General features: G+C 40.6%; 1 protein-coding gene across 4 annotated transcripts in view; it reads right to left on the bottom strand.

Moving 5' to 3' along the window:
• The window catches only part of CLIP4 (CAP-Gly domain containing linker protein family member 4), a 29246-nt gene extending 16455 nt beyond the window's left edge, over positions 1 to 12791 (bottom strand). The window contains exons 1-8 of one of the 4 annotated variants that reach the window (XM_079298163.1): positions 12769 to 12791; positions 11451 to 11487; positions 9509 to 9630; positions 8840 to 8986; positions 5849 to 5988; positions 4911 to 5004; positions 3874 to 4035; positions 638 to 756 (exon numbers count right to left, since the gene is read on the bottom strand). In XM_079298163.1, coding sequence (XP_079154289.1) covers positions 638 to 756; positions 3874 to 4035; positions 4911 to 5004; positions 5849 to 5988; positions 8840 to 8972 — 648 coding nt within the window. In that variant the 5' untranslated portion in view covers positions 8973 to 8986; positions 9509 to 9630; positions 11451 to 11487; positions 12769 to 12791. Of the gene's footprint in view, positions 1 to 637; positions 757 to 3873; positions 4036 to 4910; positions 5005 to 5848; positions 5989 to 7067; positions 7202 to 8839; positions 8987 to 9351; positions 9631 to 11450; positions 11488 to 12768 lie in introns of those variants that run through there. The other 3 variants (XM_079298161.1, XM_079298162.1, XM_079298164.1) reach the window with 3 other exon arrangements.
• Between the last annotated feature and the right edge of the window lie 3109 nt (positions 12792 to 15900).

The following is a 15900-nucleotide window of genomic DNA, read 5'->3' on the forward strand; positions in this document are numbered from 1 at the left end:
CAATTGAAAATGGATAACTGAGATACTGGTTTTGCTAAAATAAGAAAACTTTCCAAGGCCTTCCCCCCAAAAAATAAACAACCAAAAACCCCACACAAAACAACAAACACCCAAATCAAACAAAACTCAATCAAAACCCACAGCTGTGGCTAGACACATATAGCAACACTTTGAACTATAACCTATGCCTACTATTGGGTTATTAAGCAGAGCAGGTGATGTTTGTGCATTCTCAGTTACTCATGCCAACATCAGGCTCACTGCTAAGCACAACACTGCATTTCTGGAGGACAAAGATTGCACTCCTCCATTTCTGAAAAGATGCCCCACTGCCATGGGGACTCAGCTGTTGCAAGACACCCATGAATAATAATAAATGAAAGCTCAAACAACAAACAGAAAAACCTCTTGAAAGTTATTAGAACTAATGAACTAGACCATGACACAAAGACACAAACTTCAACACACAAGTAGGACAAAGCATACAAAATCATCCCCTGTGAATTGCAAATATCTTTTTCTGAGACACTCTAACCCCACGTAGCACACCTTTAGCTAATCAAAATCCTGGACAGACTGTTCAGTTTTTCCAGGTACCTTTTTCACCTTCTGGTGAATCCACAACCTGATTTCTTACCCTAAAGGCAGGATTTGCTCCATGTTCCAGTAAACACTTGACAGCTCCTGTGCATAGGTTAAATGCAGCAATATGCAAAGCTGTTCCAAAATCAAAATCACTACATGTGGCATCCACATCTGCAATTAAACATCACATGTGAGGTACACAAGTCTGTTACATGAACATTTCCCCCTACAGATTCCTTGTGAGGACATTCATTTTTATAGTTTATGTCAGCATTTACACAGACACACCATTATTTATGTACCAAATGCATATGACAAGTAATTCTACATAGAATATCAACCTTATTTGCATCTGTTTATTCATACCATGAACCAACCTGGAAGATGAGCATGTACTTTCACTCATTTTTTAATACTGATGGCTTAACTGCAAAGTTGCTGCTACTCAGAATGCCAAATCTACTGTGTCAAGATTAACAAGTGAATAACTTAATGTTTCAGAAACATTTATATTTTATTGCTTCTAGGTGTCAAACATTAAAATAAGATGCATCTTCAACCAGTTGTTTTCCTTTGTGAGCAGGAAGAAGGGCAAGGGAAAACTGATTATACATATGCTTTACACTGACTTAAGTACTAATGGCCAAGAATGAAGTAAGAGGTGGTGATTGTTATAATTTCTTTGTTTTCAAAGAATTGCACTCAGAAGGGTCTTGCACTGATAGTTTGGAAAATTGAGCACTGCATTTGAATGGAAGCAATTTAACACAATATATATTTCTATCAGTTGTTCCCAATATATCTTTCAATCTGCTATGAAGTTATTACTGCTCTAGAAGATTGGAGTTTAAATGTCTGTTTAGTTCTGAGGCTCCTCTCTTAAATTATACAAGAGAGGTGTCATTTTGATTCAATTAAATATAGAACTATTAATTAAAAGTGCCAGCTGATTTAATACACAAGCCAAAAGACCACAAGTATTAGCAGTCATATTCCAATTTGAAATACCACTGAGGAACATAAAACTTTCCACCTCAGGGCTGAAAAGTCTCCTCATATTTTCCAGTTTCAGCCTCCATCCCAAAAAACACGAGCCCCTCTCACAATGCCATAAACAAAGTATATCCCAACTGCACCAACATCCTTATATAATTACACTAAAGGAACAAATATAACATCAACATATATAAGAAGATACACAGTTATATAAGCCTGTATAGATTATGTAAACATGTTAAGTTCATACATACTAATGAAATTGATTCCATTTTATGAAGATCAAAGGTAACAAACTTGCAATCAGAATTTAACAGTTTTGCAATTGTACTGATTGAACACAAACTTGAAAACAGACTGCATTCACATGCCTCAAGTCATGATGAGACCTACTGGAGATGCACCCTTTATATACCAAAGGTCAGAAGCCATTATCAGTTAAAAACCAGCTAGAAGCTGAGGAGCTGTATACAGCCATTGAAACTGCTATGGAATACAGCCAAATATTTTCTGCACACATAGGAACCAATTTGCAGAAATACTGGTCAGTAGCAACAGCTACTGAGCCAGCAACAGTTGCACATATTCCTATTTTGAAAAACAACTGATGTGTGGTTTGGTTTTTTGATTAGACTCTGTGACTTCCTCAGATTTGCAAACTTCATGCTTAGATTTTCTGAACAGTTCTCTTACAGCTTTGATCTAAGTGGGCATAGTAGAGGTGGCAGAAAGAAAGACAAATATCAAAAATGTTGCCTAATAACTACCCCCAAACTATCTAGAGGAAAATAATATACAATTTTTGTATTCAAAACCTCTAAAAATCCAAGATCAAACTAGCTCTTTCCAGTAACAACTGAGGAGTAAATCTGTATGAAAAATTTAACTACAGAGCATCATAAAGAAAGCAGGTTTGCAGTAAATCAAAAGCAAACACCTGTACTTCACAATGGGTGTCTCAGAGTCAGCACACAACTGTCTTGAAAAGTTATTTATATATTAAAAACCATTTTTTCTCCAGTTCAGTATGGATCCATCTGAAGCATGTTCTTCTGCATATGTTCTTCCTTCTCTGCAAACTGCCTGATGAAGTATGGAGCTGAAACTATTCTACTAATTCACACCTTCCATTGTTTCCATGTCAGAGGGCAAATAATTTTACATGTTTCCTGAGACAAAAAATATCAGCTGCTTATCCAAGTATTGCCAACTGCTGAGACATTTAACTGGAGTGGTTTCCTTGGAAATCTGAGCAAAGTCCCACCCCTTCTGTAGGAACTGCACAAGAAGAGAACACCAAATGCAAATAAGGTCTGAAAGGAGACCTAAACTGCTGATGCAAATTATGGAGACCAGGCTATTGAAATGTGGTGTGCAGCCTGATTTTGCCTTATGTTACCAACCACACTTGTCACCTCCTAAGCAAGTCACAGCAGTAACAGCACAGCTTAACAATCACCTCCATGGAGATTCAAGATCTGGTAAGCAAGCTTTGGGTACTCTAAAAGTCCAGCTTTTCAAACTCTTAAGACAGAGTCCCAAGATAAAAAATTATTTTGCAAATTGGCACAATCAGGAGGATATTCAGCAGAACAAATTCACATTTGTACGATTTTAGTGATAAAGTTGTTTAGTGGTTTTGCTGTCCTGACCAAATTAGAAATAAACAGTTCTGGTTCAGAACCATTTCTGTATTTCCCTTTCCATTAGTATAAATAGGGCTCCAATTACCAACTCTTCACAGTATCATTCCAAAAGTTGTTATCTATTTATGCCAAACACTGAAGTCAAATTGTTCCTTAAACAGGACCCTCTACATAGCTGAGATATGGGAAAAATAAGCAAGTCAAAACTGCCTCACTCACAGGTTTGCTATATGCAATTGCCAAATCCTCACTACTCCTTTAACCTTCTCCTCACATTTTAAACACTTCTCAATGTTTAAGCAACATTTAAAACCACAAGGTTTTACTACAATAGTTGTATCTTTGGTTTTCTGCAAACATTCTCTTGGTTCTCAATAACTTAAGATTAACCTGTTTGCTTTCCAGTGTATTTGAAACTTCTATTGTCATGTACAAAGCTCAAGTTTAAAAACCAGCAATGGAAACAGAACAGTATACCACTAAAAAACAGGTTAAGAGAAAAATGAACCAATGAGGCTGAATAAAAGAATAAGAAATTATTTATGTATAATGGATAAATGAACACCACACTTACAGACCACCATACATCAGCTTAGGGTCTACAAAAAAATGGACAACTACATGAAACAAAGGTCACAATGCCTACCTTTTGGCTTTGCATTTTTCAAAATAAGACTGATCAGTTCTGGAACATCAAAGTAGGCAGCATAATGCAAGGCATTCATATTTGTCCAGCGGCTGCGTAAGCTGCTGTCAGCACCCAAATCAATGAGCTGTGTTGCAAATTTCACAGCAGTTTCAACATCACCTGCAGGGTAATTTTTGTAAATTATGAATTAGTGAGTTATTTATTTGACCTGAAAAAGCACATGTGTTTATGTGCAACACAAAATGTACATGAAGCCTTTTAAACTCACAGCAGAATTATCACTATGCTTTTCTTTTTAGGATTAGGATACAGAAATCTTTGCCCTCTGTCATAAAGGGCTGAAATCTCTAGTGTATAATACCACAATCAGTTTTTCTCTAATATAAGTCCTATGTCAGCCATCAAACCCAGGAGTTTTAGTATCAGATAGAAGAAAAAGAACTGCACATCACAATGCTGAAGTTTATGTTAAAAGATCTGCCAGCTTCAGGGAAGACAACCTATGCCAGACTTCTCTCAATTCAGAGGAGAAGAGGGCTCAGGTCAACAAAAAATTAACACAACATAGAAAAGTTAACAGGGGTATTCAAACAGAGTTAAATGTGCTCCCATTTCCAGTATTTATGACCATAATAATGCAAATGAAGTTTATTGTTCTCTTCTGACATGAACAGGGTGAAGGAAACAAAAGAAAAAGAACAGACAGTTGCCTGAATGTTCTGCTGTACAAAAACTACAGCAAAAACTAGATCAAACTTGCAGCTTGCACCTCAGTCTGAAACTGCCTTTGCCACATGAAGTATCTGTTTAATCTGGTACTACTGTGTGTAATACCTATACCACTAACTCAGCTTGCTCCCCATGGCTACAGCTGCAGTTCTGCACCTTCCTTGTTCACAACCACTACAGGAGAGAAAACCAAGCACTAAAAATAGAATCTACTGCAAGGAACAATTCTGTAACAGTCAGTGGGATTTGTTCATGTGACTCAATCAGGTTTTTACATCTATAATGACTTATTTTTTTTTACTCACCAATGCCATGAGCCCCTGATTTGCAAGTGTAATGCAGGAGAGTCATATCAGTCAGTCCATCTCTGTCATTCACATTGCAACCTCTTTTAATGATCTGACAGGCAAGTGGAAAACAAGCACATTTTAGCTCTGGCATTATCTCTGACATCACTACTATTTCCTAAGTTATTTCAGAGGTATTGACTCCTGGATTCATTGCAAGGGGTAGTAACAAAGAAGCCTACCAGAACAGACTCTTAACTGCAGAACTGAGCAACATACACAAATCTAATGAATAGCATTATCATTAACCTTCATTATTTACAGATTTTAAAAGTTAGTTATATTGCTCCTTCTAACATATACTTAACATGCTAAAAAGTTAAGCAGTTAACTGCATGGGAAAATTATTTATAAAGCTTTCCCCTTGTTCTTTGATGTCTCAACAACTACCCACCTCACTCCCACACACCCCCAAAACGAAGCCCCCAGTTATAATATGGTAGGGTCAATTTTCACTGCACTCCCCCACACGTCCAGAAAAACCCAGAATCCAGAAGAAAAATAAGGAAGTAGGATGGAAATACTAGAAACACATTTTGTGCCTAGGAACCACTGCCCTAAAGGTCAGGCTTCAACAGTAACTTCATATTTTGGAGTTTGGGATTATTGATAATTAGGAAACAAACAAAAGGTGAAGGGTCTCAACACAATTGCCTTGGGAGAAACATTGTTTATACCATCTATGTAAATGTACTGAATTTTATCCATCATCTTTCTTTATCCAAATAAAAGCTGACAACATGTGGAATACAAGGGATGACCAGTCACTACTTGTTAAAAGGCAAAAACTATACCTGCATTTATGATTAATTCTGCTTCTGAAGGAACTGGTTTTATTCTCTGTCAACATAGTATTTAACATTGAGAGCACTCAAGGATCTTCGTTTGTATCTCACCTCATTCCCAATAATATCAATATTCTGCTGGACCTGTGGAACCCACTGCCTTAAGATAGCAAACAATTCAGAAACTGATGTTTTGGGGTCAAAGAGTATTTCCTGGCACGCTGCATCATTGGGATCGAAGAAGGAAAACTCTGTTAAAAAAGAAAAAACTCATTATATAAAATCTTGACATTTAACATACATCTAGTTTTTTCCAAGTCAGAGGCAAAGAATAGCAGAGAGAGTAACTTCACTACTCATTCACTATTCACTACTCACACTGGAAAAATCAGAATGGTGAATTAATTTGGAAAATTTTCTCTAACATCTGCTCTGTTTTTCCTTTCATACTTATGTCTTGCTTATACTTCTGAAAAAGCTTTGAATCAGCAGTACAACAGTACTGCAGGAGTGATTTTAAGTTTAGGCAAGGAGTAACAGAGATGTATGGTGATTCTGCTAATAAGGGTTTACTGTTGTTCAAGCCAGGCAAAGGCTGCAGGTTCCAAACTGCTCCCAAGCACAGACAAGCCTATTGATCTCTCAAGGATCAAATGCATAGATGATTTCTCCATGTGCTACAAAATATGTCTTTTCCTTCTTCTTTCATCACAATTTACATAGAACATATTAAAATATAAGCACACATTCTAATCAGAAAGGCATTCTGTGACCTCTACTATTTTCAGATATTTCATTAATGCATCAATCCCAGCTGGAGGCAGCTGCAGGAAAGAAACACCTTCAAAAATTAAGGCACCAAATCAAGACCAGAGAAAAACCCACCACTTTTAGAGATTTTAAGCCTCATGTTCTTCCAGGCAACTCAAACTGTAAGTGTATAACACACCCTATCATAAAAGTATATGTCACATTACTCACAGGCATGTCTGTATATCTACACACATCCTCTATTTTAAATTTGTGGAATTTCTTCCAACTCTAGAAAATTATATGAAAGAATCTGAATAGCAATGGCTGTGAGGAGAGGGAATGGAAGCAGAGTCCAGTGCCATCAGCAAATGAATCATGGCAAACACTGAACTGTTTCCCCTGCTGCAGCTATTGGGGAATTGCCTCTTAAACAGGTTTTGGACAAACGTACAACATTCACAGCTCTCAGACAGGACAGACAGGTTAAGCACCACACACCATCACCCATCTGGGTGTGTGACATGGCATAAACCACCCCTGGGTGAATCATCCCAACCTTTCCCCAAAAACAGCATACCTGACTTCTAGACTGCATCAACAGATAAAAGCACATAGAGAGTTTGCTTCCTGGTTGAGTTCCTCAAACTTCATTGCCTTGACTCAACAAGAATGGAAAAGGAGGACAACTTCACTGGTATTTAACATGAATTTTTATTTTCACCTAGCATATAAAAAATCCAAACCCTTTATCTCCCAGAACTACCTGAAGTGTGCTTCTTCCTTACATCCCATGCATCAACACACATTTACTGATTTATCCACTAATATTTACCTTCCACATAAACCACAACTGATCTACAGCTGAAAGCTATGAAGCAAACAGACAACTAGGCAACAAGATTAATGATCTTACAGGATACTCACAGTTCTTACTCTACCAGGAAGATTTCCAGCCACAAACCTGACCCAAATTATCTATCAGAAATCAAGTCTTACAATCAGCATGGTAGAGAAAAACTCTGAAACTGTACCAAATATTAATGACAACCACCCTAAGTGCTTAACAAGTGATCAGCTGTAGTCTTTGCAAACCAAAGCAATGCTACAGAAAATCTGTTAAAGCAATGAATCCCATGAAAGGATGGCAATAGCATCTAGATACTTTAAAATATTACTTTCTCCCCCTCTGTCTTTCCCAAGTATTAATTACAGTGCTCAACTGCATTAAGGAAAAATAAATGCACTGAATGTAAAGACCAAGAATGTCTCTCCTTCATCCAGATTCAGCAATGTTACTGCTACACAGGTGAAAGCAATTTCATATAAAAGGGTTTTTTTTATTTAATGAGTAGGCAGAAACCAGGTAGAAGAGATAGCAGTAAGATCATAGGGTTATCAGAAGACATCACAACAAAACAATGTTTAAAGAAGGCAAGTGGAAATTTTATCTAAGGGATAAGAAAGTAGAATGAAATAAATCATGGCAGTACTTAGAGTAGACTAGGAGAATGGTGAGAACAGGACTAAACCATGTAAAGACATACATTCATGTACTGAAATCTATCATATGGAACACTTACATTCTCAACCTGAGCTAACTTATAAAATGGGTCTCAAGAATGCTGAGTTCTGTCAAAGACAGAACTGAATACAGCTGACTGCTCTAATCAATGAATGGGAAACACAGAGGTGGTAGGAGTGATTTTTAAGACACAGAGATGCTATCAATATCTTTTGCAACATTCAAAGGCATTATAATTGCAGCTATCAGTGAAGCTCCTTACCTACAGTGACATTTTAACACATTATATACTCTTAGAAATTTTATTACAATTTATACATGTGAAGACAGTTACTGAAAATAAACATTACTCTGACAGCTGATCAGAATTATACTTGCTATAATTTTCAACCACTCACTTTGCAGTCCTTACCACCACAAAAAAGTACACTTTTAGCAGAAATATCCTCTTCTAGTACATCATTTTCATACTAAAGCACAAGAAGTGTAACTCTAGGGGTTTCAAATGTGGTTTAATTAACTTCCCTTACTTACTCCAATTTTACATCTCAACACAATATCCAATTCTACACTGAAATGTGAAAGAACTGCAAATGTGACCACAAATGCACAGAAGTGTACAAAGGAAAAGATATCATTTATAGTATAAGCATAAGAAAAATGCAAAAGTATTGGGTCTTCATCTTTAATTTAACATAGAATCTATTTAATAAGAAGAAAACTTTTTCTGGAAAGAAGTAATTAAGAGTTTATAGCTTTTCTTAAACTTTATAATTCAAATTTGTTCTGTGCTAATTAAAAATTCATTTTCTGTTTAAAGTACATACCACAGTCTGAAGGCATTGGTGCTGCAGCAACAGAAAAAGTAACAGATGTTTCAGAGTTTGGGAATAAGAATCGTTCTCTTTCAATGAGGGAATCTCCTTCAAAGGAAGGTTCTGGGAGATCCTCTATGGTCATCTTCTAAAAAGCCACTTCAGGAGGAAAAAAAAAAAAAATCAGTAAACAACCTCACTGCAAGCATTTTGGATTGGTTCTATCATAGTAAGATATAACGTGTAATGAGACTAAGATCTTGCAAACAAACTATTACTGCCATTGCATTGTTACAAACTAATAAATTAACAAAGCTCATAGAGGGTAGTGTCAAGGTTAGCTAACTTCTAGTTTTGACTTCCACCACTAAACTTCCATGTAAGTAATGGAAAACATCATATTTTTCCCCAATTTCCCACGTGAGCAGTAAAGAAAATATTAATGCTCTAATTAGCAAACACACACTGAGGATAAATGGATTAGTGTGTTTCACAGCTTCATGAAAATGTGAGGCATCAAGTACCTGCCCTCATACTCTGCATGCACATTCCCACCCTTCACCATGAGCAGGAACATGCTGCCAGCTACTGCTGCCTCCTCTTTTTAAACTCCCAGCTCTTTCATCTTCCCACACACAGCTGCAGACAATTCATCACCGAGTGATTCACTCCTGGACTCACGATTCCATATCAGCTCCTTTCCCAGCTCTTCTCCTGGATGTTTTAAAATAGCACACTTACCACAGTGCTGGAACCTTCACCCTCCTGCTGTTTCCAGTCAACTTCCCAGGCCTTACAGCAATCTAGGAAAGAGAATCAAGACTAAATGGTTGTAGAGTTACAGTGACAAAATCTAACAACCAGCCCAAGTTACATCCTAGCTATCTATGGTTCACAGGTTATTTTTGTACATTTAATTTATACCCAAGTAAATATGAACAACTAAAAAAAGACTCATTTTGGTTTATATACCTAATGCACAACAAGCTATGAGTAGATTTAGTCAAAATCAATCTGTCACACTATTTGGGATCTCTCAATCTATGTGCTAATATAAAAGGCATTTTAGCAGTGGATTACAGATGCTAATCTTGAGGTAAATAAATTAAAGCCTCCTTTTCTTGCCCATCATACACAGTTCTTGTGCTCAAGTTGGAAATAAAGGTCCACGTGAAAAATGTTCATTTTTCTCCCAACTAGTTTATTTCCTTAGTCTTATACAGCTGTACAAATTCATGTTCTGGCATGAAGATCAAGGAGGAGGCCACTGGAAGGGCAGGACTATTTTTTCCAACAGCATTATCAAATTGCACTGGATTATGTGTTCTTTTACTCAACGAGGCCAAAAATATCTCTAATTATTTCAGCTAATATTTTGTTACAGTCAGGAAAAGTTAAGAGTTTACATTTCAATGACTTAATAGCTGTCATAAAGATGACAGCAACAGCTTTCTTGTGTGAGGGACTAGAAAGTCCCTTAAGCTGCAAATACCTAATTAAATTCCTTTTGAAGGGCAACAGTGAAATCAATCTGCCTCAATCTGATATTCCTTCAGAGGCTTGTCAAAACAAAACAAAGCTTTATAAGACACATAAATCCACAAGTTTCTCACAGGCAGCACCACAGAGCTCTCACAAAATGCACAAAGGAACAAGTAATATGCATGAGTATAAAAGGTGTATTAGCTGAGCCTCTTAAGCTGGAAAAAGACACACACAAAAGAAATTAAAAGCTTTTTGCACAGCCCTACACTGAGGGAACAAAAGAAACACAGTGGAAAGAAGCCAGACCCGATTGAACAGATGGTAACATGGAAAAGGTGAGATTTTGTGAAGTAGGACAACGTTAAGTTGTTGGAACTTGAAATCAACAGAGATATTTCAAAATTAATACAAAAAAGAACGTTTATGGCACACAGGAAAGCAGACCAAACAGAACACAACCTGTGCAAGTAGCCAGGGCATCTGTTATTCTGCAGGGCCAGAGACAAGAACACCACCTATATTCTGCCAAAGCAAAGCAGCCAGGGAAACAACCCATGCTGTCAGGTGAGTGGCACAAAGACCCAAGGGCTACAATGCAGATGCTGACCCAACTCCACAAAGAATGAATTTACATGGCCACAGGATTGCCAACACCCTCACACCACTGGGTTTTCATCTGACTCTAATGTAGCACATGTCACGACACAGCACTGAACCACTCAATGTCAAGACAACATGTTCTGCACCCACAACCACTCCAGAGGCTGCCAGCTCAGGTGTAAGAGCTTCCCAGGCAGCTAACATCCCACACACACAGCTGGAAGAGAAAAAGATGAAAACTACTGGAAAGGAAGTGAAAAGGCATCCCCACGCCATCCTCATAATGACTTCTGCTGTAAGGAAAACCAAAACTGCCTGAGGTATTAACAATACCCAAGACACACTTTCCACCAAGACTCAGCTGGAAAATCCTGGTGCAATGGAATGGGAGGCCTTCCAAAAGAGCAGTGACTTTCCTGTAGTGATAAAAGAGTTTAGAGCAGAAGCTATTAGAGAAATTACATGAAAGAAAAGACAGAATTTTTCTATCAAACTGCCACTGAGCATAGTTCAGCACAGTAGAGAGTATCACACTTACTATTTGCCAGCCATGCGTTCTTCCAACTGAATTGTATCTGAAAATGAAAGAACAGAAATATCAGGAAAGAAACTTCAGAGTCATCAGATGCACACACCCTTTTGCTGACACAACTGAACAGCAACTACAGGTTTCTTGATATCCACACATTACACAGGAATGCATGGTAGCTCAGCATATAAATGTAAAAAAAAGTTCCATAATGGAGGATCCAATTTTTTTCATATACTCTAGTTTGTAATTTATGATAAAGCACAAAGCTTTCCTGCAAGTGCTGTAAGAACTAACAAATGCTAAAGCACTTCAAGCTACAACATACAGTTGTTCTGCACTTTGATAGCTGAACCTGTCACAAATGTAATGCTATTTTTGACAGCTATGTATAAGGCACTCCTTATCATGTGCTTAGATGTGCTCAAGAAACATTAAGTTCAGAGAACAAGTTTCTTGCACATACACCACCTGCCCACTCCAGAACATTCACAGCACGAGTGGTAGATATGCTATATACACGTAGTAAACCCAGTATTTTGGGTGGTGTGCAACAAGGCAGTGTTTTCACAGATTCACTGAATTGCCGGGGTTGGAAGGGACCTCTGGAAACCATCCATTCCAACCCCTTGCAGGGAGGGGTCACCTGGAGCAGGTGACACGGGAGCGTGTCCAGGTGGGTTTGAATGTCTCCAGGGAGGGAGAGTCCTGAACCTCCCTGGGCAGCTGTGCCAGTGCTCTGCCACCCTCAGTGTCAAATCCTTCCTCACGCTGAGGTGGAACTTCTTTTGTTTTAGTTTCTGGCCAGTGCTCCTTGTGCTGTCACTGGGCGCCACTGACAAGAGCCTGGCACGGTCCCCTTGGCACCTGCCCTCGAGATTTGCCTGTTTATATGCATTAATGGGATCCCGTCTGTTTTCTCTTCTCGGGACTACAACAGGCCCAGCTCCCGCAGTCTCTCCCATAGGAAAGACGCTCCAGCCCCGCACCTTTGTGACCCGCGCTTTGACAAGCGGCAAATTCCCGGCAGCTCAGGCCCCGCACTCCCCAGGCTCGCTCGGAGCCCCCCTGGCCACCTCCCAGCACACGGGCGAGCCCCGCTGTCACACAGGCGAGCCCCCGGAGCAGGGGGACTCACGGTGACACTGCTCGGCCCGAGTGCCGCAGCCCGGCGGGGGGGGGGCCGGCCGCGGCCCGCCCGCTGCGGCCAACCCTGCACCGCCAGCCCGCCCCCCGCTACGCGCCGAGGGAGGACGGGGAGCGACGGGGAGCGATGGGGAGCGCCGGGAAAGCGCTCCGGGAAGCGGCAGCCCCGCGCCAGCCCTACCTGCTCTCGGCTGAGCGCAGCCCGGGCCTCCCGCGCCCGCCCGCAGCCCAGGGAGCCGCGCGACGGGCGGGCCCCGCCCACCGGGGGAAAACCACGCCCCTGCCCTGCCTGCTGGCCAATGGGCGGTCAGAGCGCCACGCCCATCCCGCAGACCACGCCCCCCCTGGAGCACCTGAGGGGTGAAGGGGCGGGGCCGGCGGGGGGAGCGGGAGGGGACACGGGCAGGAGGGGACACAAATCAGAGGTGGCACAGGCAGGAGGGGACACGGGCAGGAGGGGACACAAGTCAGAGGTGGCACAGGCAGGAGGGGACACGGGCAGGAGGGGACACAAGTCAGAGGTGGCACAGGCAGGAGGGGACACAAATCAGAGGTGGCACAGGCCGAAGGGCTTGCGGCACCACTGGTTCAGCACTCGGCTCAGGCATCGGGACTCCCCAGTTGTCTCAGTAGGCAGGAGGAACAAAAGGAGCAGCTCCCAAGAAGGATTTTAAAGGATGCTCGTCCCATGCTGTAAAATCTAATGATCTAAATCCAAAGATTGGCACTCTTGGGAAACGCCTACATTGGTAATCCCAGCTCCGTACTTAAGCCCAGCCTGCATGAAGGGAATTTGACCTGGATAAGACCTCAGCCAAGTCCTGCTATATTTTTATTCTCTACGTGGGTCACTATTAAATAAACATAACTACTGTTTATAATCAGGTTTTTGGTATTGTTTTTCTAGTGATGATACTAAAAGGAGTGGGGACAGGAGAAACAATAGGAATGACAAGTGGAAATTTCCTCAAGTGAAGTGCTGGAAAGGTCAAGAGTTGGAAATTCTCTCAGAGACTCTCAAACTGAAAGGAGAGCATTGAATTGCAGCTGTGAGAGTAAATGTGATACCAGATGGCTACAAAAAAAGCTAGGAAATTTTTCCACTTCTTAGAATGTTCCATACCTTGGAAAAGGAAAAGAAAAAATGTTCCAGGAAAATGCAGGCCTGATACTTTTGCCTCAAGGCTACTTAGGTTCAACTCTTTTTATAAAAACAAGCATGTGAACAATACCAAATGTGAGCTTTGTAGTGGTAGTCAGGGTTTGCCTTTTTTGAGATGCTTGGTGCTCTGGACAAAATAAATGTTTTATTGCTGATACTGAATAACAGACTTTAGTGAAGAGCCTGGACTGGAAATTATTAGCAGTTCTGGAGAAGACTAGAATTTGGGAGAACTTCAACAAAGATAAAGCACAAGCACAGGGGGAAACAGTGTTGAGTAGAGTTGAATGCAAAGTCTTGAACTTAGGGAGGTAACTGATGACATCCTGGGATATTATCCTTGGAACTAAACTTTGTTTCATGTTTTCCTTTAATATATTTTTTTTTTTTTGGTGGGGGGGAGGAGGAAGAACCAGCAAACTAATGAGACCTAAAAAAAAAAAAAAAAAAAAAAAAAAAAAAGCAAAAAGGAAAGAATTAAAGAATTGCTGTTAGAAAGGAATGAACTGATATAAGAGTGAGAGGTATGGGATCACTGTATGGAAGTGACTGAGGAATGATGCTACACAAGGAGCATCATTACCAGCATGAAGGAATGGCACAAAAACATTTCTCTTAGGATGTGGAAGAGAGTTGTGGCAGGGAAGGGAGGTGTTTGTGCCAGCAGGTCTGGCCATCTCCCTGAGGAATCACATATCAGTGTGAGTACTCTTCTTCAGAGAGCAGCAGCTAATCCAGTGTGTCTAGAGAGGGTTTCTCAGCACAGCCAAGGAAAAGAACAGTCTATTTTGGGAGGTTACCAGAGCACAGCTTGTTTGATGCAGCAGAATGGAAGCTGAGACAGAGGATATAGTTGCCATAAACGATGGAAAATGGGGTGTGAATACAAAGATGGTGTTGAATATGAGGACAAAACTGTGATTGTTTTTTATGCTAGAAAATAAAAGCAAGGGCCTAACAAAGCATCTCAGGTTCTAGAACATCCTTCTGATCAGGCCAGCAATGGCAGAACCCCAAACATCTTAGCTCAGAGTCCTGAGTGCTGCAGCTGCAGAGCAGACTGGATGTCATTGCCTGACAAAACCCCTTCCTGTCTGGACTTCCACCTCTGGGCCCTGCAATGGAAATTTTAAAAGAATATATATTTAAACCATTTGCTGTACCTTAGCACATTATCTTTTTCAGCCACTCCTACAAGCCAGGATGTGAGTGAAAATAAAAACCTGCTCAGCCTATCCTGTCTGACTCATTTGGTGCTGCCATGGGCAGCAAGGCTGCTGAGCACCTGGAGGACTCAAAACAATGGGCTGCACCAGCTCTGACCACCTTGGGAGGAAGACAGGGAAACAATGCTTGTGAGCAACAAACATTTCAACTGAAATATTATTTTATTTCTTGTTTCTTCTTTGGGCAGAAATAGAGCATTACTCACCCATTCATCTCCCCAGATTTGCATCCCAGAGGAAAGCAATCATTTAAATGGCTTAGGAAGGCATTGCAGCTTCAAGTAGAGCCACTCTGGAGCAAGGCTTGGGGCAGCAGGGAGGGTCTTACAGTGAGTGTGCACACACACTGTGGTTAGAGACACTCTCTGAGGGAAAGCCAGGAGGAATCCTCAGTTTTCAGGGAAAGCCTGAGAAGCTTTAGGTAAGGGAAGTGGGAACTGGAAAAGGCATAAGGCTAAATAGCTGCACACTTTTCTGTAGCATCCTGGGATAATTTTCAGGAATACAAATTCCTAGACCTCATTTCTAGATCCAAAATTAATACTAGCACCTTCCCTTAGAAAGTGCTGAAGCCCTTGCTGGCCAGTTAAATTGCCAGTCCCTCACCTGAAAGGAACTTGCTTGCCTTGAATGCTCCATAACCACAAGCCTGCTCTCACTCATGGGAACTGATGTAACTGCTGCCAAGGCCAGTGGAACCCTCTCCTTTTAATTTTCTAGATTTGCATAACTCTGGAAATCTATGCTTAAGACTTCATGCTGTTTCACATGTTCTTTATCCTGACCCTTGTGTTTTGACAGTCACTGTCTTACCCACTGAAACCAGCAGTGAGTGTGTCGGTTGGGGCAGACAGCAAGCACCTGAAATACCAATGGAATGCCTTGCAAAGAGAAACTGTCACTGACTGACCAGAACACACCTTCC

This window comes from Erithacus rubecula, assembly GCF_903797595.1.
Source record: "Erithacus rubecula genome assembly, chromosome: 2".
Taxonomy (NCBI): Eukaryota; Metazoa; Chordata; class Aves; order Passeriformes; family Muscicapidae; genus Erithacus; species Erithacus rubecula.